Source organism: Hippoglossus hippoglossus, chromosome 17 (assembly GCF_009819705.1).
Source record: "Hippoglossus hippoglossus isolate fHipHip1 chromosome 17, fHipHip1.pri, whole genome shotgun sequence".
NCBI lineage: Eukaryota > Metazoa > Chordata > Actinopteri > Pleuronectiformes > Pleuronectidae > Hippoglossus > Hippoglossus hippoglossus.
The window spans coordinates 22,301,477-22,323,302 of record NC_047167.1 but is presented as its reverse complement, the minus strand read 5'-3'; the positions used below and the strand labels follow the sequence as shown (position 1 = coordinate 22,323,302).

The 21,826-nt window shown below is 42.8% G+C and overlaps 1 protein-coding gene across 6 annotated transcripts in view; it reads left to right on the top strand.

Annotated features, from left to right (window-relative positions):
- Window positions 1–6,061: 6,061 nt before the first annotated feature.
- Window positions 6,062–21,826, top strand: part of LOC117778717 (partitioning defective 3 homolog) — a 198,154-nt gene continuing 182,389 nt past the window's right edge. For 4 of the 6 annotated variants that reach the window (XM_034614473.1, XM_034614476.1, XM_034614472.1 and 1 more), the window contains exon 1: window positions 6,065–6,467. In XM_034614473.1, the coding sequence (XP_034470364.1) occupies window positions 6,348–6,467 (120 nt within the window). In that variant the 5' untranslated portion in view covers window positions 6,065–6,347. Of the gene's footprint in view, window positions 6,468–21,826 lie in introns of all 6 variants that reach the window. The other 2 variants (XR_004616833.1, XM_034614475.1) reach the window with 2 other exon arrangements.

Below are 21,826 nucleotides of genomic sequence, written 5' to 3'. Positions count from 1 at the left end.
TTGCATTTTTTATATTTAGAATTTATATATTGATATATGAATATTTTTACATTTTATATTACATAAAATATATTGTAACAGTCAAGCGTTGATTTTAGGACAAAACTAAAATTACAAAGGTTGAAAAATTACCTTTAAAGCTCAACATGTACAGTAAACGTCAATTAATGTTTCATATCCTAGAATCCTAAATACATTTGATCCAGGATATGGAATTTTATTGACATTGACAATTGAGCTGTATAATCAATTTTCTGCCCTTGTCACTAAAATAGGTAGGAATTTAAAATATATGTTATTAAATATAAAATGTATATATTGATACAAATTTTATCCAGAGTATGGACTTTCATTGACATCTGAGCTTAAATTAAACCATCAAGACACGATTCAAGTATCTAATAAATTAAAACAAATTAACTTCTCTTTCTGTTTTATTGTGGTCGCTCACATGTTTACAGAGCAGAGTTATGTTGCCACCTACTGGCCAAAAAGAAAGCAGCACTTGATTAAGAACAGACAATCAAGTCTCAGTATTGGGGCCTGTGCAGCCTGTATTTTATTTATCGGCTTTTACACACACACACACACACACACACACACACACACACACACACACACACACACACACATAGCACAATAGCATAATATCAGCTGCAGTAGAAAGAGCTAATAAACATCATCATAAAAACATGGCGATGATTGGAACAGACACTGTTTTTCATTTTTTGACTTTTTCCCACGGAAACATTTATGGATCTTGATGAAAAAAAACAATAGATAATTTGTCCACAACGGAGATTATGATTTCACGATGCTTTGTTTCGTTGACTTCGCTGAACAGCAAAACCATATTGACTTTAATGAGACTGTTGGGCTGTTGAGCGGAGGTCTGCTTCTTAAAGTCCGTTTTCATTGAGTTTTATAATCGACTTAATTCTGAAATGAAGGTTTGTCCAGTGTTGTGGGAGCATCATACAATCTCCTATGTACTCTCTGAATTCCTTTATTTAGATCTGACTCTGGCTGAACCCAGAGCCACCATCTGTCCTCCTGCGTGCCAGGGGAGGTCGTACTGTTCAAACATCGCCCCTGCTGCTATCAAAGAGCTCTGCTGTGCAAGGCAGAGTCCGTCATAATCTGTACCAGAGTGAGAGTCCCGTCCTTCATTCAGCAGTAACCAAACTGAATCAGTAAAATATGTTCTCTGCATATTTTCAGAACACATTTGGTCTATTTCGTAAATGGATAAATTGAAAAACCACAGTGGTGAAAATGTTCCTTCGAGTGTTTCTGGAATGAATAAATAAAGCTTTGCAGGCTTGTTACTTTTCTTTTGTTCTTTAAAATTCCGTTTTCAGATTCAATCCATGGGAATTCAACACAGTGTTTACGTTTGAAAATAGGTTTTTTTTACTCTACCTTCAGATTTAGCTTTCACTCAAAACCCTGCGCTCGCACTCAGTCTATATGCTTGTGCTCAAACTTTGCTTGCATTTGGATACTTTGCTGCTTGGACAGATTTCCTGTGCTCCAGCTTCAGCTCTTCTCCTCGTTCTCACGTTGCTTCGGTGCAAGTGAGACATCTGCTCTCGGATTTGTCCTCTGCTCAAAACAAGTGTGTCAACAAATAAACAAATGGCAACCAATAGAATGTCAAGTGTGAAGTGTTGACAAATGAAATTGTCTTGGCTTTACTCCTCTAAGAGTCCCATGTGGTGTTATGTTAACTCTGAAAGAAGTAAAGCTAACACACCAACATCAAGAGATTTGTCCGAGCAACAAAATATCTGAGTGCAAGCTCACAGTTAAAGCACAAGCGAGCACATAGTTTTGAGTGTATTATTGCAAAATCTAAACGTGAAATTAACAAGCCTTGCTCTCAAAGTGACAATAACGAAATCTTGACATTTTGATTCTTGTTTATAAAAATCTTTTCTTGTTATATTCCTATATCTTCTCTCTTTGTATCTTTTAATATTTCTCCCACAGAAGTTTCTCATCCATCATTTTAAACCTCTGTGTCACACTCATCTAAATAATAATCAAAATAATAAAACCTTTTTCTAAACAAAGTTACAAAGTGTTTCACAAAATCAATTGCAAAAAGTTATTGAACATAAGTAAAAGGTTAATTTTATGCAGCAAATCATGACATAATAAAATTGTATTAAAATGTATAGAGAAACCCAACAGTTCCAACAATATAATAACGGAGCTGGAGTCCCTCATCCCGTCCTATGTGTCCCCCTCAGCTCCTTCCTCCTCCTCCTCCTCCACGCCCCTCTCCTGCGGTCAGAGCGTGGAGGCTCCAGATGGTCGAGGACCCACGGCAGACGGGGGACCATCGGGGGGGCACAGAGGCCCGACAGCAGGGAGCCACGTGTGACCCGGGCCAGACAGCTCTTTAGCACAAAATTAGCCTGGGATGAACGCATAACACATAATTACATGCTGTTAATACCATCAAAGGGGAATCTGGGCGTCAGTTGTGGCCTTTGCAGCTTAAGTTGCCCTAATTCATAAAATGTCACAGTCCAGGAGCAGCCTTATGCATGAAGTTAATCATATTACAACACATGTAATGGTGCACAAATACATGAGGGAGACATAACATAGACAAGGGGCTACAAAATCAACGAGATGATAAAGAGCACAGACGTATAAAATATATATTTGAGTGACGGGGCTCAGTGTCTTGCTCAAGAGCACTTCAGTATCTGATATTGAGCTCTATTCATTGTGGATTTCTTATTTTATATTTTTCTACGACACTTTGGAATGTGGACTGGAGAAGCCAGGGATTCAAACCACTGACCGTCCATTAGTGTTCAACCCCCTTTACCTCCTGATCAACTGCTTAAAAACCTTTTTAAATAAAAGCTAGTTGGTTTATATGCATGTTTAAAGTGGATTTCTAGTTGGAATCTCATAGAAAAATAAATAAGAATAGTTATTAGACATAAGAGACATTATTATTTCCACACATGATTAAAATGAGTAAGAATTGGCCCTAAATTAAATATGTTCCACTCTGGTGAAATTAGGTTTGAAAGCAGGTTGTGATCACAGTGAAAGTTCACTCTCAACCACCAGAGGTCGCTACTGATTCAACTATGATGCTTTGTCATAAACATCAAGTGGATTTATATACTTATGTTAAAGTTAATTGGCTCATGTAAATTAACCCATTGTGATAAAACAACGTTAGAGTCTTTCCCGCTCTGAACTTTCATTCATTGGATTTTCTGTGTCTGTAAAAGTGAAAGCGACAGCGATGATTCCATGAACTTCATATTGTCAGATATCAGATCATAATTGTGTGGTGTTTTTTAAACTGACATTTGAACGCAACACATTACATTTCTAGATTTCTAGTCCCGAATCAATGAGGCACAATTATAACTACAAAGATCTAGAAATAAAACGCATGCATGATGAATAATATCATAATTCCTCCTGAGGTATGTGATGAGTTCTGTTCCATTACATCTGATATGTTGAGCATGAAGCCTCTTCTTCATCTTGCAGCTAGAAGATTTTGTATCCGTTGATCTGAGACCAGCTGAGATAAAGAAGCCTGTAAGATTATATATTATATTTGAATTTAATTTTACTTTCAAACCTAATGTTTGACTTTGGAGAAACATTCACTTCTTCTATAAAAATCCTTTTCAGGGATTTAAAAACAGATTGTTCAAAATCTGGAAATATTCCCGTGCTCTGATGACGACTGAATAAAATGGTTTGTTTGATTTTAATGCTTTAAAGTTTTTGCTAAATCTTGGAGAGAAAGTCAGGATGGTTTATTTGTTAAGTTTTGTTATTGACTCTGGTTTCTATCTTTATCTTTTTTCCTTTTCTCAATAATGGTGGGCACTTAATGTGCATGACACAATAATAAAAATCAATCAATCATATTGTTCTAAATACAATGTAACACATGTAGAATAACTTTTTTTTATTGTGCACTCTTCAAGCTGTTTCTCATCTCGGAGTTAAACTTGAAATAAAATGTGTCTCCATGGAAATTAAATTAAGATTCAATCTGATGTTGTATACGTTTGTTAAATGGCTCCTTGTTTCCTCTCTGAGCACATCTGCACATCTGCACATCTGCACATCTACTCCAGTAAAACAGCCACTGGTCGGGGTGGTTGTGACCTTTGACCTCCTCTACGTCACTGCAGTTACTTGTCATGTCGTTGAATGTATGAAGCTCTGTGCAATGAAATCAGCTAAATGTCTAAAATGCAAAGTCTACAATCGTCCTCTTCACTAAAAAAGAATCCGTTTAACACTTTTCATCCTCATTTCCTCTGTTCCACCTTCTGTGGGAAATCCCTGCCAACAAGTGGCCGTATTCTCCAGAAGTCGGAGCGGTTGAATTCGTGGTGACAGCTGCTGAGGCTGTGGTTAGTGGCCCTGCGAGGCTCCAGCTGTGCTCCGGGCTGAAATAGACTCCCAGCTGCAGGCCGGCTCTAGGTGCTGGAGGGATCCCATTTAGAAGGTGCCTGTGTAAACCGCACACACTCTTTCCACATACTTGACATTCAGTGGTTCACCTCTCGCTTCTTGTTCTCTCTAAACCCAGCATGTGGTCCAGCCTCTCTGGGGCTCGCTCAGTCGGAGGTTGAGAGCAGGGACGTCTAACTTTATCTCACTTATTTACTCAACTTCTTAACTCTGAGGTGATCTTCTGACTCTTCTGACTCTTTTCTTCGTCTACAGTGGTCTGTGTTGTTTTGTGCAGACGTGTTCGGTGGCCCGGGTCCATCCATGTGCCGGGGCAGCTGCTCCTAAAAGCTCCCCACGTGGATCTGGACTGCTTTTCATTCGTGGCGTCGTTGGCTCACTTTCAGATCAAGTGGGACGAGTTACAGGAATAAGGACGAAGCAGGTGCTGGAGAAGACCTGAGGCTTTTAACACTGGAGCCGGCTGTGTCATTAGGAAATGAAAATACATCACTGCTCAACAAAAAGAAACGTATAAATATATAACTCATAACAGCTGCATTACAGATGTGTGAAAGAATAAATAACTTAAAAAGTCCCTCCCTATGAGCAAATCTTATCTCAGCTTAATCCCAAACCTAAATTTGAACTCAAACTCTACCATCAAGTCCTCACTTTAGAGGATTTTACTGGAATCTATATTAAATGTGCTGGTTTTATTATCTTATTATTTACTTCTCTGTTTGACTCCATCTTCAGCTCAGGACCCACTGTGGCCTCCCCTGCTCCCCTGGTGCCTTCAGTGCTGCTCGTAGAAAACAACTTCAGAGGTTACGAGCCCCAGCTGTGATTTCCCAGCATTTCACCCCCTTTGTTAGAAAAGTGTATATGGTGTCTACCTCTAAGCCTTTATGTATATATTTGATATCCATATCCAAGCATCTTAATATCTATTTGATATCTATATGCAAGCATTTACATAACTATATTTCATATCTATGTCAAAGCATTTTTATATCTATATCTAAGAATTTGTATGTGTATATCCAAGCATTTTAATATCTACTTTATATTTATATCCAAGAATTTGTATGTCTCTATCCAAGTATTGTCATATCGTTTTTATATTTATATCCTAGCATTTATGAGTATATATAATCTTTTTATATCTAGGGTTATTATATATTTATATTTAAGAATATTCATATTTATCTTATACACATCCAAAATGCTTGCGTTTTATATATTCTCTATATGTATATCAAAGCATGCAAATAGTTGATTTTTGTGTTTTATTATTTATGTTTTTATATTTTGGTCAGTCTGACTAGTGTGAGTCCCACATCCCTGCGGCACCTGAACGCAACACATGACCGAGCATTAGCTCAGCGGAGAGAGAGAGAGAGAGAGAGAGGGATCGAGAGACAGAGAGAGAGAGAGAGAGAGAGGGACAGAGAGAGGGATCGAGAGAGAGAGAGAGGTTGGGATCGGGAGAGAGAGAGAGGGAGAGAGAGAGAGAGAGAGAGAGAGAGAGGTTGGGATCGAGAGAGAGAGAGAGAGAGGGAGAGAGAGAGAGGTTGGGATCTAGAGAGAGAGAGAGAGAGAGAGAGAGACAGAGAGAGAGAGAGAGAGGTTGGGATCGAGAGAGAGAGAGAGAGAGAGAGAGACAAACAGGTGGTCTGGAAACACAGAACAATGTCGTCCGGCGGAGCGACGCGTAAAGAGCCGCGCTCCTCGCTCCAGTGACGGAATAACGACGAGCAGACGACAAACCCCATGCTCCTTCCTCCTGCCTCCACACGGGCTTCTCCTCTTCCTCCTCCTCCTCCTCCTCCGCCGCCGCCGCGGGTTTGACTCCGGATCTGTGGGGCGCAGACCCGGGACCGCGAGCCATGAAAGTCACGGTGTGCTTTGGCCGGACGCGGGTGGTGGTGCCGTGCGGGGACGGCAACATCAAGGTGCTCACGCTCATCCAGCAGGCGGTCATGCGGTACAAGAAGGCGATCGCCAAGGTAAGAGTCGCCCTCCTCGCTCTCCTGTTGCGGCTTTTGTTATTCTGGAAACAATGTTGGAGGAGGGAGGAGGAGGAGGAGGAGGAGGAAGGGTGCAATCAACATGGCGCAAACTTACGAACCGCTGCAAAGTAGAGGGAAGAGGAGCCGCGTCTTTGTGTGTCCTCCGCGCAGTTTGCTCTGGGTTTGCTCGAGGCACATGCACACGGCGAGTCGTGCCCGTGCGTCATTGTTGTTGTCCGCTTTGCTGCCTCCAAAGGAGAGGAAAAACGCGCACCGCCATTGTGGCTCTTGTGCTCGCGAACCGCCTCTGGAAAAAAAAAAACTTCCTCCGGGGCTCCACCGCCGAGTGGCCCGTCCGCCGCGAGTCGGGGTTCGAGAGGAGACGCGTAGTGAAGGAGAAGTAACCGACGCGTTTGTGCGCAAACTACGCGCCTGCATGCGGACATGAGGAGTTGCCAGCCGGGATTAGCCTCCTAGCAAGTTAGCCAGCGGGCTGCAGGAGCCGGGCTGCAGGCGGAGGCGTTCAGGCTCCAGGGCTCCAGGGCAGACGCGTTCAGGCTCCAGGCTCCAGGGCAGACGCGTTCAGGCTCCAGGGCTCCAGGGCAGTGGAGTCAGTAACAGCATCAGGGACCAGTAAACCTGTGCATGTGGAGTTTGTCTTTGTCTGAGCTCGTGCGAGCTGCAGCATCCAGCGAGAGGTGACCTCACTCAGGCTCTTTATACTTTTTAAAGTTTTGTTGCATCCTAGTTGTGTATTCGAGGAGAAGCTGCACGGCAGTCTGAGCAAGGCACCAGGCCCTGCAGGATAGAAGGAGGGAAACTGCAGTGCCAAGCTCCAGCTGACTGGAGGAGGAGGATGAGGAGGAGGCAAGAACCTGCCACATAAATCTCAGAGATAACAGTGAACCTAAGAAAACTTGTTCCCTGAAGTTGGGGCAGCGACAGATAACCTGTGACCTCCATGTTCGAGACCCTCAGACCAGACACAGGAGCGTCGTCACAATTAAAGTTGTTTATCCCAACAAATATTAAGGGAAACCCACAAGTTTTACACTTCTGCTTCGGTCTCATACACGGAAGTTGTCAATATAAGTTTGTATAACTCACGTACACGTTGAGGATTCAGACTGTTTTGGTTGGAAGCTATGATGACACTTCATGTACGTCTATAAAGAAGTTGTCTTATACGTTTTCCTCAATAGGTCCATTAGAAATCATGTTTATCCTGTTGAGCGCGTTGTCGATAAACAACAACACAGACAAGACGTTCCCTTATGTTTGTACTTTATGTAAAAGAATCGGTTAATTCTCTATTTACCTTTTTCAAGTTAACATTTTTCAGTCAGTATCATTCATCAGTATCTGAAATACCCCAAATCTATCCTACCAAAATAAGAGTAATTCTTTAGCATCTACATAAGTATAACCTTTCCTTTCAAATCTTTCAAATCTACTGTTTGTGTAAAAGTCTAAATTTAGTCCCTCTGCTATGATCTAACATGAGATAATTCATATCCTCCTTTATGAAACACTATTTTGACAGTAGATTTAGTTTGATCGACAGTGTTTGTGATTCAGTAAATTTGTTTTTTATCGTCCAGCCTTGATTTCAGGTACAAATATGATAAAGCAGCTCTTCGTGTTTCATTAATAATTGATGCTCTGCAGTTGCGTGTCCTAACTTTAAGGTGAATCTGTGACTCTGTTCTGAGGATAGTGACATAGAAGTCGTCCTGTATCCTCCTCTCCTTCTTGAATAATTCAGTGTGAGGAGACCGGAGAGACGTCTCTGTGTAGTTGAGATGTTGAGCAGGTATAAAGAGCTGATATGATCTGAAGCTCTCTCTCCGTTCTTCACGATGCTAGTTCCTCTTGGATTTTTATCGTTCTAGTCCCGAGAAGAAGGAAAAATACAGATTTATTTACCCTTTTTCCTTCCAGATACAGATTCTGATTCCTGGACTTTACATATCGGCTGATGAGCAGCACCACTCTGATACTAGTGCATTTGAAAAACTGAAAAAGAACATAAATAGATAAATACATATATCTATGAATAAACAACAATCACCTCCTTTTTAAAAGGCTTGAAACTGCAGTTTTACACAAAGTACACGTCACTCTTTTACTCGCGGAACTTTCCAGAGTGTGATATCTCCAAATTGCCGACATATTGGCGATCTCCGGCGGACGCTACCAGACAAACTATACTCGCCAGTGGCAGCACAGCGTTTTTTAGTTTTATCTGTTGTGGAACAAACACACTTCAAAGACATTGTGTTGGATTGGGACATAGATTCGTGTATTCGCTGATACCCGACCTGATCTTTTTTCGACACTACTGGAAACATCTCCGGTGCCGATATCGTCTCTACAGTCACTCCAAGAAAATAAATCCCTTCTCTTACTTTTCACCATTGTGTCTGGTTCGTAGTGTTTTCTGTAACCGAGCAGAGTAAACAATCTGCTTCCTGTTTACACCAGTACACACATCACATATTTATTATATTTCGGGTTTGGATTATTACTAATACAGAGCTAAAATCCTCATGTGGACTGCTGTTGTTTTAGTCACAGCTCTGATTTAACAGTAAAGTGTGTTTGTGTGGGTGTTGACATTTGTAGTTGCTGTTATTATCACAACTTAGGACGTCAGTTGTCTGGAAACCACGACTTCTGTTCAAAGCAGAGGAGCGTCTGTGTCTGTGTCTGTGCTGCTGGAAGTTATTCTCTTTTCTTCCAGAGCTCTTCATGATCCTCACCCACAACAAAACATGCTGCCTCCACACACACACACACACACACACACACACACACACACACACACACACACACACACACACACAACACCCTCGTCCTTTAATCACCTCATATCTGCTTTTATTGCTGCAGTCCCACCCAGCACACACATCATCCAGAGGCAGGGCCGTTTCATGTCTCGTGTCGTTTTTGGTCACGTTTGTTGTGTTGAAGATCACAGCTTTTTTCTTTTCTTTTTCTTTTTGGGGTCGGCCCGTCCTTAATAAGAGGCCCGAATTTAGGTTGGGTGTTTTCTCCTGCTTCAGTGTTTGCAGGGACCTTCTCGTAACTTCCCCTGTCATTAGAGAGGAATGCTTCCTGCAGAAAAAGGGGAAAAAGCCGTCCACTCCTGAGGGTCCTCAACCACCTCATAACTGTGGAATCCGAAAGATGAGCGTTCAGATACTGTTTGTACAACGCGCTCATCCTGAAATGGGACTGGACTAAAGAGAGGGAGCAGCTTTCTCTCCGAAATATCACAACGTCTGGAGAAGGAGAAAAAAAACGGCGTCGGATTATCCTCCACTGCTGTTTTTCCCTCCGCAGATCACGGGGTAGATCCTCTCTAATGTTCACCCGTTTGACTAAGTGTGGCGAGCCTTTAAAATGACACCCTTGACTGGAAAACCGTCTGGTGGTTTAATGCTCCAAACCCTCAAGTGACGCAAGTGTTGGCGTGTCAGAGGAAACGTGGGTTTTGTCTGTTTTTAACTCCAGAACCTCCGGGGGGGGGGGGTGTGTGTGTATCAGGTGTCGGGGGGGCCATTGTGTTCCTCGCTGCAGATTTCCATTCACAGCTTCACACTGCTGGAGTTTCCTCTGGAGGAGCTGTTGTGTTTGTACTTGACCATTGAGGCTGACAGATTTAAAATGACTTTGACCTCCAGCAGACGAACACATGCAGGCGTCTGGTGCTCTGTCTGGTTGAAGAAGTAGTTTCCTTGAGTAACTTTCTTTGCGAGATCGGGTATTTTGGGTCATTTTAATTTATTGATCATGATAAAAGAAACCCTGCATGTTCATATCAATGCGTGTGTGAGATTTGGTGCAGCTTGATGTTTGTGCTCTGCTTAGTGACATTCTAGTTTGATATTTAATCTAGCAATCTTAATCTATAACCCCCCCCCCCCACTAATCTGAAATTGAAAAATATTCTCTCAGGCTTGGATGGACTTGCACAGAAAAGTGCAGATTGCTAGTGTGTGTCCACGTGTAACGCACCCCCATCCACACTATTCAACTATCGGGTTACGCAGTTTGTTTTCAATCCTGTCCTGATCGTGTGTGTGTGTGTGTGTGTGTGTGTGTGTGTGTGTGTGTGTGTGTGTGTGTGTGTGTGTGTGTGTGTGTGTGTGTGTGTGTGTGTGTGTGTGTGTGTGTGTGTGTGTGTGTGTGTGTGTGTGTGTGTGTGTGTGTGTGTGTGTGTGTGTGTGTGTGTGCTCAAGATAAACTAAACGTATAGTTGTTTCTCGTACCACAGCCTCTGATGGTGGACAGCGCCCGGGGGGATACGCAGTCCTGCTCGCTGGGAGAATTAACTGCTGCAGTAACGTTAATTCTCCAACATGTTCGCCGACAGAAATGTGCCACGTCTTCAAAGCAAAAGCTCCGACTTCAGAAGTTTGGCCCCATTTTGTTCAGAAAGAGCGACTTAATTGCACGCATGAAAGGGCCAGTGAAGTCGATGTGAAGATAATGAAAGATGGAGGAACGATAGTGTCGAGGGAACGCACAGAGAGTCAGTACAGCGTTCCACCCGCACAGGATCCAAGTCATGCTTTACTGAGGCCGTCGTCACGCTGGAGGTGACCGAGTCAAAACCAGGAAACGATATTGACACCCGTTCTCCATATGCATGATAAACGGAGACGTAAACGTGTGGGCGTTTGGAACCCTTGAGCAAAAACCATCATTGCACCTATGTTTTTTTTTACAGGTTTGCAAAGACATTAACAAACACGCCTCCAGATTCAATCTCTGCTACATCACTGAACCGTTTTTATCTCCTGTTGTTTTGCTTACGATGCCAGACTGACACAGATGATGTCATCATTGGTCGGGTTTCCACAGCACTTACCTGGTTTCACACGGTTGTTGCATTATGTCATCAAACATCACAGTTGGCGGGGGGGGGGGTGCAGTTTTATTTATATTAAAGGAGACACGCTGCTTTTGCCTCCCCGAGTGTGTTGTATACGTTTTTGAGAATCTGCAAAGTTAAAAAGCTCAAAGTCTGTCGTGCACCTTGTCGGTATCTGGCCGATACTGCCGCACCATTGTGATGTCACATTTGCATAATTGGCGCCTGGCGGTTAGTCTGACACGCCCCCGAGCAAAGCCAGGCAAATCGATCAGTGAAGGCAAGAGATGTTCCTCAAAATATGTTTTATCTTACTACACTTTAAAGGCGCTTTATCGGATCGGTGTAGATTTGTGTACTCGCCGATGCCCGACTTGGCATTTTCAGTTGTATCGGAGGTATTTACGATTCTGGTATCGCATCATCTCTAGTACAGGATGACATTTCGGGCCAATCAGAGCAGACAGGGCTTTATCTGGAGGGGGGGCCTTAAAGAGACAGGAGCTCAAACCAAGTGTTTCAGACAGAGGCTGAAAAGAGGAGCTGCAGCAATGAACAGTTTGAGGAAACTGACGTGTTTTCTGAGCAGTACAGGGTTTAAATAACCCAAATTAATAGTACAATATGTAGAAGATATCAGTACATCTGGCATAATGAAATCTGATATCCATTATCTCACCTGCTGTACAAAAATGTATCTAGATCACACATATTTCTGTCCCAAAGAAATCTAAAGTGGCCTCGTACCACTGACTGGTGTGGGTGCAGTAGATCTGCTTCATCCCGCCGGGTCGTATGAGCCCAAATCACTTTACAGTTCATCTGTTTGATCCTCATGTCATCATGCTGTACCAGCCGAGGGTTCCTGCTTCCAAAACGGGCACAGTGCAGGATTAAAAGCTTCGCTCATCATCCCTGGGCCGCTGACTTTGCCCTTGACCAGACTACTGTGAAAAAATTTCCCAAAACATGACCCAGCACAGCTTTTCATTTCCTAAAGGAGTCACTTGAAGACTCACCGGAACAAGGGGCAGAAGAGAAGCCTTATGTGGCTGTGGAAACTCATGAGGATACACAGATTGGCACATTATTTAATTTCACAAATCAGGTTACATTCAAACAGTGTTGATTGTGAAAATTAAAAACTCCAGCCGTTGTATAATATTACCGATATTAAGTAGAACGCTTTGAAAAACAGGAAAGATGATTGCAGTCATCAGCTGTAATGAAATAAAATCATTATCATGACACATGCTACATGATAGCTTGTTCTTTTTGCCAGTTGATGACGCCTGCATATCCTCCTTTCCCACAGCAAGTCTTTGCTGCGCTTTTCTTTTTACATGTCTGAATTTATTTTTGTTTCAGTTACAGCTCAATAATGCTGCTTCAACTGTGAGTAATTTCTGAATAAGTGAGTTGTCATCCTCACCACTATTTGACATGTTGATGTGATAATAATAAAAGTTGCCAGCAGGCTTTTCCCTGAGAGGGAGCGAACGTGGCACGGTGTCCATGAGCCGAGCTGAGCAGCTGAAGGGAAGTCTGAGGCTGTGAAACGCTGACTTCACGTGACGTGAAGACCGGTACTTTCCTTTTGGAAGTTCATTTACATTTTTTAGAAGTTAAGCTTGTGCTGTTAGTCGGAGCTGTTTACATTCACAGTCACATTGGATGAAAGTTGTCAGTCAAGGGAGAAACGGGATTGAAAAGGCTGAAGAGTTCAAAGCAGAAACCCCCCAATAGAAGATTAAAGTCTTTCTGCATCTGCATCTTTCATGGGGCCTTTTTATAGATGCAATACTTTCCTGTAGTTTTCTGCTCTCAGATGGCAGCGCTGCAGATTTATGGCGGGTGTAGAGGCAGTGGTACCGTGCACCAAGTTCTTGTAAGTATCTTGTTCTCACTCGTGTACTAAGGAAAACTCAGGTGATCCAAACTTCTAAGCATGCAGAACCCTTTAGATTTGAGGTGAGTTTAGATTTAGATGTGGATTGCCATTACGTGAATTATACAGTATATTAATATTTTAAGCCTGTTCATTGAAGGAACTTTATTGCAGCCGTGCACAAACACAGACACAACTTTGAAAATGCGATCAGAGACCTTACAGGCTTTTCTTTTGACTTGCCCGACTTGGCTTCGCTCTGGACTAGAACTAATTCCACTCATTCGAGATTTGCTCCGACTCAAAAGACACAAAACGGCCACAGTTATTAAAGTTTACATAATGATAGTACATGCATAGATACTGACTCATATGTTTTGGAAAATCGGGCTAATCCCAAAACGGTCCTCCAGATGTAAATGATCCCTTCATTGGGACCCAAAATATGAAACTGCACAGGTTTCCCTCGGTGCGACACGTTGCAAACTGAACTCTTGACCGCGACGGGGGGGGACGGGCTGAGTTATTGAGAGTGCAGATCATAATACTTAATGATACAGAGAGCTTAAGTGGTTTAAAGAGTGCAATGAAAACAGATTACTCGGACCCTGGCATGGGTCCAGTCAGCTGAGCGTTGGCACCCCAACCATGTGCATCAAAGCCGGCTACGTATGGCTCTGGATCCCCCGGCAGCCCCGACGCAAAAGGTCGGCCAGAGGCTGACTGACGGCGTGTAAGTGGATGACTGATGCTTCAAAATTATCACCCGCACTTAAAGTCATTTTTTTAGGTCAAACCCCCCCCCCCTTCCCACTCCCTCCACTCGGTTTAGCTACAGCCTCCTTTCCGTAAACGGAGGAAGCTGCTGAATGTAAACTGGTGCAGGGAAGAAGGAAGAGGAAGCTTGTAAAACGTTTAATGACATCTACGTCGCTCTCCATCTTTGTGGACCAGGACTTTCAGCCGGACGCGAGTTTATTTGTGAAGGAGATTGTCAGCGGGTCTTCACAGAGGGATGTTTGTGGGAAACCAGGGTGTGCGATGCTGAGGAAGCTTGTGTTTCAGGCAGAATATGCTCATTGTAGACGAGTGTGAGTTTAACGTGATTTGACCTCGAAGAGTTAACGACTCGTGTTCTAAATGTGAGTGTTGTTGAAGTTGGGCTGGACAACCTTTTGCCAGTAAAGATACTCTGTGTGTTCACCATTCAAACACGCAACGCCATAAAACATCTGGCATGAAATGAAAATTGGAGTCCATGTTATTGAAGTTATTAGCCTTGTGATTGCTCACAGAACAGTGTCATTAACTTATTGGAGAACAGTGCGTCGTATTCATCCTTGTGCCTTTTTCTTTCAGCTCAGGTTGAATTTACTCTGGAGTTTTGTGGTTTGAGCGACGGCAACATTTAAACAGTCTTGACTGATAGTTACACTGAGCCGGCCAAGCATAACTGGGTAGTCGTCAGCTTTCTCCCGTAATAACTGTGGAGGTTACAAAGCCCAGACGTTGTCTCCGCGAGCAGGAAGGAACAAAGCTCCCCGGGGTCTCTTAATCAACTGGTGGTTTCATGTCAGGCACACGATTATGGAAAAGCTTTTACCTTTTTTTAAATGGTCTTCGCTAGTTGAGGAAATACAAAAAGGTCAATGTTAACTTCTGAAATACAGTAGAAAGTAAACTGGAAATACTCGCAGTATATTGGAGTTGAATACTTTCGGTTGTATGTAGGTTTAGGTTGTAAACAAACTAGAGCCCGACTGACATGGAGCTTTTGGGGCTGAAGCAGATATTGGAGGAAAGTCCAACACAGATGTATTTTTATTTATATAAATAAAGACAGTTAAGAGACTTTTATGACAAAGAAATGTAATTGAGGCTTTATATTTTACAGTTTAGGATAAGTTTTGGATAAGTTGGTTGGGCTCTAAAACAAACTCCTTGGTTTGCTGATGTTATGTGACAAAAAAAAATGGGAAAACAGTAAAATCATAACCCGATCCCATGAATGTCTGTGATTAATAATTAATAGAAATTATTGCCTGAGCAAAAGTGCATTAAATGTGCCATGTCACACTGAAAGGTCAGAGTCTATAAAATGTTGAACCAAACACTCCTGTTGAGGAATCACTGACTTCTGCTCTGTGTTGATTCACACGAGAGCAGAGAATCAGCTCGATATAAAATGACTGTGCGTTTGTTTCCAGCGCTCAGACTGACCTCGTTCACAGGCGCTGGTGTCTCTCGTCCTCTCAGTGGACGGACACCGACTGAAATGTCAAGGACTCGCTGTGTGGAGCACAGGGAGAGGATTGTCCCCCGAGGAATGTGAGGACTCCGAACAAACAGCAGTTCAGATATAGTGTAGAGCAGCCTGGAGGTTTTATCAAGCCCGGGGACTTGTTATTCTGTTGTTCTCTCACTTTATCTGCAGTTGTGGCCAGGAGCTTTTATTTATGCTGATTTATTAATTTCTTCCTGCGAGTTTCCTTTTGCCAGAGTTTAAAATTTTCATTTCACTTCCCAATCTCCTAACGGAGCCTGTTGTTCTCATCCAGCTGTTAATTGCCTGCAGCTAAGTGAGAAACCTGGTTCTCCTTGGAAACCTGAAGGCTTCTGAAAGGGACGGAGGTCTAGGTTTAGGGTTGGACACGGAAAACCACATGCTGCTCCGAAGAATGAAGAGCCCACATTAGCATAACACAAATGATTTATGAGTGTAGATTAATGACGTCCCATGAAATTGAATTCAGTGCTTAGGCTGATGAGGCTTTGTCTGCTAAATATAGGACAGGCCAAGCGAGAGCTCTTTCCTTTGACGGATGATTATTGGCCTTTGGGGCCGAGCAGCGACATGAGGGCTCGGAACCTCAGACTTCCCATGTGTGACCTCCCTCCTCTTTGTCTGCCGGGCTCGTTGGTTCCTGGTGCAGCTCAGGAGGCAACGAGCTGAGGCTGCATCCGCACAACCAATCACTGTCGGGTACTTGGACGCCTGCTATCCACAATACTCTGGAAGTTTGGAAACACTGTTGGCCCCGTTCTCGCTTGAAAGCTGCAGGGTGGTGAGATGTTTGGAAACAATGATGCAGTCGCCCGCATTCGCTTCCTGATTGGCTCTAATCAGACGTGACTTGAAGACCAGCGCTGAAGGCAAAAAGTTACAAACACTCATCGGTAATAATCAAATAAATCCCTCATCTGACTCTTCACCATTGTAATTTCTCGTCGGTAGTTTTTTTTCTCAGCTTCCTGTTTCTGATACAGAGCCAAAATGTTCGTGTGGATAAAGAGTTTCAGTTTCAAAATGCAGTTTGAAGAAGAAAACGTGTGGATGTAGCCGGTATTGCAGAGGTTTGTCCCCCGATTTAGTTAATCTGATCAGGACACTACTTTTAGATTTAGTATTTTTGAAGAATTTTTGTTAAATAAGGCCGATTCCACACTCCAACGGTCCAGAAAGGTGAATTTAAAATAACGTGAATTTGAGTCATATATATATATGTCGATTTTGGATGTTGGGTTTTCCAACTTCACGAGTCAGTTTGTAACTTCTAAATTTGTAAAACTTAGATATTTTTTGTGAACAAGCCTTTTTTAAAAATTTTTATAAATATATAATGGTTATTATAATTTTACAATTAGAGCCAATTCGACAGTGTTGCCAGTTTAACATGTTGATATCGGCCCACTCAGGTTTTAATGTCAGCTGGCGTTTCCTCCGGTTTCTGACAGAAGAAAGAAAGGCTTTGATTCACAGCCGCCTTCATTCTCTCCAGGGTGTGTTTTTGACACGGCTGGTCTGCACTTGTCAGAATGCAGCCTGCGCAGCGAGTTAATATTCACCGTTCACACTGAGAGGCGGTGAAATAATCAGACAATCAGGGAGTCACAGCGCTGAACGTGTTCCAGGACCCGGTTGGACAGTAATTTGAAGAAATAACAGTTTAGGCCATTACAGATTTCGGATCAAGTTGAATTTCTCAAATGAAACCTGAGAGGAGCGTCTATCAGTTTCTGTCAGCCGTACATTCGACTGTAAACGAGGCTCATGCTGCTCGACAGGAAAAACCGCTTCCCCACTGACCAGCCGGTGATGCAACACTTAATGCATCTCCCTTTTGTCCTTGCGTGAGCTCTCAGGAAGTCTGCAGGGTGTTTGCCGTTTCCCTGTCAGCACCTGTTACTTGTGTCGCCTGTGTGCATGTTGTGGTTCACCTTTTGTTTGCACGCCTGTAAACTTCCCTCGTACCATTACACACGTGTCACGTTGACTGACAGAACCAGACGACAGTGGTTTATGTGTAAACTAATCACCCGACACCTTCCATAGTGCACGAGTGTGTTTCAATTTTAGAACAACTGTAGAATTTAATTCAATGTACTGCAGGTACTCTTTTTGTGCATGGAAGTTTTCTACTTGAAACTTCAATTTGAGTTTGTTATTTCATACACTGACGAATGACTTAAATCAATTAAGCAATCAATTAACTAAAGTGAGCATATATTCTGTCGTCTAATTAGATTGCCACACATGCTTTAGTCGTGCATTAAACTGAATTTGCATCCTCGTGATTCCCCCAACAATCGAATACGTTTGTTGCAGATTAAGATTCAATGCAATCATTGAGTATAGATGCTGTGATACACAGACGGGTCATAGACTGTATGTTAAGACAGCTCAAAACAAGTACAGCCACCATCCCCTGGTGGCTGGGCACAGTACAGGTCGTACACCCTGACCTAACCCCGGAGCAAGCTGACATAAAGCCTCTAGCACCTACATTGGCTGATGATATTATGACTATTTACTTAACTGAGATATCTTGGTAAATGTTGAAGAAGGATATTGATTGTTGGACGGGTTTCAAGACCGTCCAGGGAAAGTTGGCCGGTTGCTGCTAGAGGACGACTCGGCTCAGCCGGAGGAAATGGAGCGTTCCTCCTTCCTGTCCTTCATCATTAGTATGCAGGAGTCGGGGGTGAGGAAGTGTGCTGCACCTTTTTTAGGACAGTAGACCTAAATCACTGAGTTTAATGATCATCAGAAAATTCCGATTTATTTAACTTTAAAGCTCAATAAATATTCAGCAATTGTTTTGACAGTTTAGCAGAGACCTGGAAACTATAATGAAGTTGTGTACCTTGAAAAAGGTTAAATGTGGAAACAGTCAAATCTTGTGTCGCTGTGTGGATACTCGTTTTGTTCAGACAATCGGCACCAGTGTGGGGGGGGAATTGGAAGATGAAGGACGCAGCCACAACTTGGTAAAACCAGAAATAGTGTCAGTCAACCACGACAAAGGGGGAAGAACAGCAGTGGTGCAGTGGTGAGGAAACATCTGAGGACACGTGACAGTGTAGGAGACATTTAAAAGTAGAACGTGGTCCATGGGAACAAACGGAACCAGAGATGAAGTGAAACACAAAACGAGGAGAGGGATGATACAGAGCAAATGATCGCTGTGGGAAGACTTGATCGAGTTCAGGGAGTCTGTTCTTGCCGCAGAGCCTAAAGCCAAAACAAGGATTATTTTAGTTTAGTTTTGTCTGTAAGAATTTGCTGAAGTTTCTTTCTGTAACAAGGAGCCGGTGCTGCTTCGCTGAAGGAAATTACAAAAAGGACAATAAGATCCTTTTCTCTTCTCTTGATGTTTCAGCCGAGTTCCGTCCCTGCATGTGTTGTATTAATACTCCAACAATATCTGCTTTTGAGCATTTCTGCAAGTCCATCAAATGTGAAATTGCAGGATGTGGATGGATAAAACGCTTTTCATGCGGAAATATTTCAACACTTCAATACAGGCATCCTCTTCAGTATTATTCCGCATGAATGAGTTGAACTTAAATAGCCATTTTAAAAAGCCCTTTGTGCTGAACACTGATGGAGTCTGAAAGCGACTTAACGGCAGCAGATCAGCGGTGACAGTTGAGGCAGAAAAGGGCCTTGGCTGGATAAAAAGCTTCCTGTGTGAATGAACCGTGTCAGGTTTGGCCTGGGACTGCTGCCTCTTTTGACATGATCAGACAAGATTGTGTGTGTGGTTGTGTGTGTGTGTTGAGCTCTTATGTTTGCCCTCTCGCACACATGAATTAGGACACCAAATCCAACACGCCTGGCATTTCAAAGAGAGGGCCATTTGTTGGAAACAAGCGCCCCATTTAGACCGTCTTGATCCACGTATTGAACTGTGCCCAGAATCTCGACCCATCTCTCTGCAGCTCATTCTTCTGATGCACCCATTTCTCCTACAGCAAACCTATACATGCATTGTACAGATGTGAGCCAAGACAATGAGGGAGTTTCCTGTTTCACTTCTGACATGCTACTCTACGAAGGAAAGAGCAGATTTCTATTCATAAATCCTCCGTACAGACGTATAAACACCACAAATTTAATTAGCTAGATGTATGAAAAGCAGGTAGTGAACAAAACCTCTATAAACTACATACACGCAAATTAAACTATGGCAACAGTCCCCTTAAATTCCAACTCCGTCATGTACGTTTGGACATTTAGTCCGACAACTATTGAAGAAACGTATATAATGTTGATTCCCTGCAGAATCTACATTATCTCAGCTACACATTGGTGGTAGTTTTTGGTTTCTTGCCCCATTTGTTACTGGACAGCAGCTGAAATAAGAGATACCTCAAAAAACCTAAGATGTTAAATATACAAAGCCTCAGCATAACTTAAAAACAATCACGGGCAACCCGAGGGTTTTCTTTTCCCTAAACCTCGTGAACCAAATATAAACGAAGCAAAAATTTGCCTCAGTCAGCAGGAACATCGTCTAGTTGTAATCTTATTTTTTGTTTTTATCTTTGCTTCAAAACCTCTCCCCTTGATCCTCAGCCATGGTCTGAAACTTTTCTTTAAAATGTTTTTGCCGGCTAACAGCACTAACAAACAAATAAACTACATTCCCTATAATGCATTTCACTTTTCCCTCGAGTATTTCAACAAGAGAAAAGCTGCGTCTTTGGACGTGAACATCATCCCTGCATTCAGCCGCTGACCCTGTGCAGCTGAGAGCGATTCTGAGCATAAACGTTAAAAGCTTGTGTCGCTTGATTTACATTTAAAGTGACTCCGGCTTCAAAGTCTCTCGTCCTACTTATTTCCCAATTACATGGCCGCTGCAGCAGCCTGACCTGCTGTGTCACCACAGGGAAAAGCCCTCGGGGTCGTTCTGGACCCGCTCGTATCTGGACCTCGAACAAATGGCAAGATTCCCTCCTGACCCGCTCACACATGACTGCGGAATACTTCTCATCCGAGTCACAGTCGTCAAACTAGAGCATGCGAAGTCTGTACCGTTGAAGCACCCATCAATCAAACACGATGTAGAAGTTATGACTTAAATTATTGGTTTTTGTACAGAAAACTAGATAATTGGTTGTCGTCTTTATCCGTTCGACACATAATCAGTCATGTCTGGTTCTCGGAAAAAATTGTGCAGACAGCTTTGTTTGCCAATATTTCGTTTCCTTCCTTATCCTCGGTTTAAAGCTGGGGTCTGAGCTTTGAAGGGTCCGGGGAGATGCCGTTAGTGCCTCTGTCTTCACCATCCACACTCGGTGGAGGGACTGAAAGCCTTTCTCCTGCCAAAGGTTGTGCTGGGTTGTGCTGAACAGTAATCACAATCAGTTTATTTGTTTTTATTTCGATTAATTTCTTTGGCCTTTCAGAGAGAGAGAGACCAAAATCTATTTTTGTTGTGCACAGGAGGCTACATTTCTAAAGTTGAAAACAAGAACATATAACTAGAGCCTGGCCAATAAGGATTTGGACTACTATGAAGTTTTTACACATTGTGGTATAACATAAATTATATGTGTGAAGTGTAGGATTAGTTTTCATTCACGATCAAGCTGGGATTCGAACCAAAAAACATCAGTATTATTCTTAATCATTGCTGAAATACTAACATTATATGTCATAAATACAGTAACCCACAGACTGGTTATATTTTCCGTATGTTTTTTTGCTTTATGTTATGTGTATCCATGTCTGACGTCTCATTGGACGTGACAGTGTCCTGACCCTGAGTTTATCCTCTTACATCACCAGTGTTGGGACCTGCGGAGGGTAAATGAGTGCACGCGCTGCTCGTGTGCACGTTAATGCATGTAGACCACTTCGCCAGCTTCTAATGCACACAGAGCTAAAGTGGAATTTACATTTCTCCGAGTGGATCGGTAATTTGAAGCCTGTGATGCTGCACGACACAAAAAGAAGCTGGTTGAATCAGCCTTTGCTGCACATTCACAGAACATCTTCAGTTTAAGTTTAGGAGGAGATGGAGGGATTTGATTGGTCCGCTGCTGTGTTTAAAACATTAATAAACTTAAAGTTTTATGTACCTTCATCAGGGGAGATTCCTTAATTAATTTTGTAATAACCTATTTGCAGAAGTGCATTAAAAACCGTGAGTCACTTCTGAGCCACATGCCAGATGGGTCTTACCGACTTCCAGAGTGATGTCATCTTATCTTCCAGAGAGCGCCAAAGGAAACTTTCTCCTCTCCCGTCTTTAAGTAACACCCCCCCCCCCCCCCCCCCAGTTCACCTCCAGACTCGAG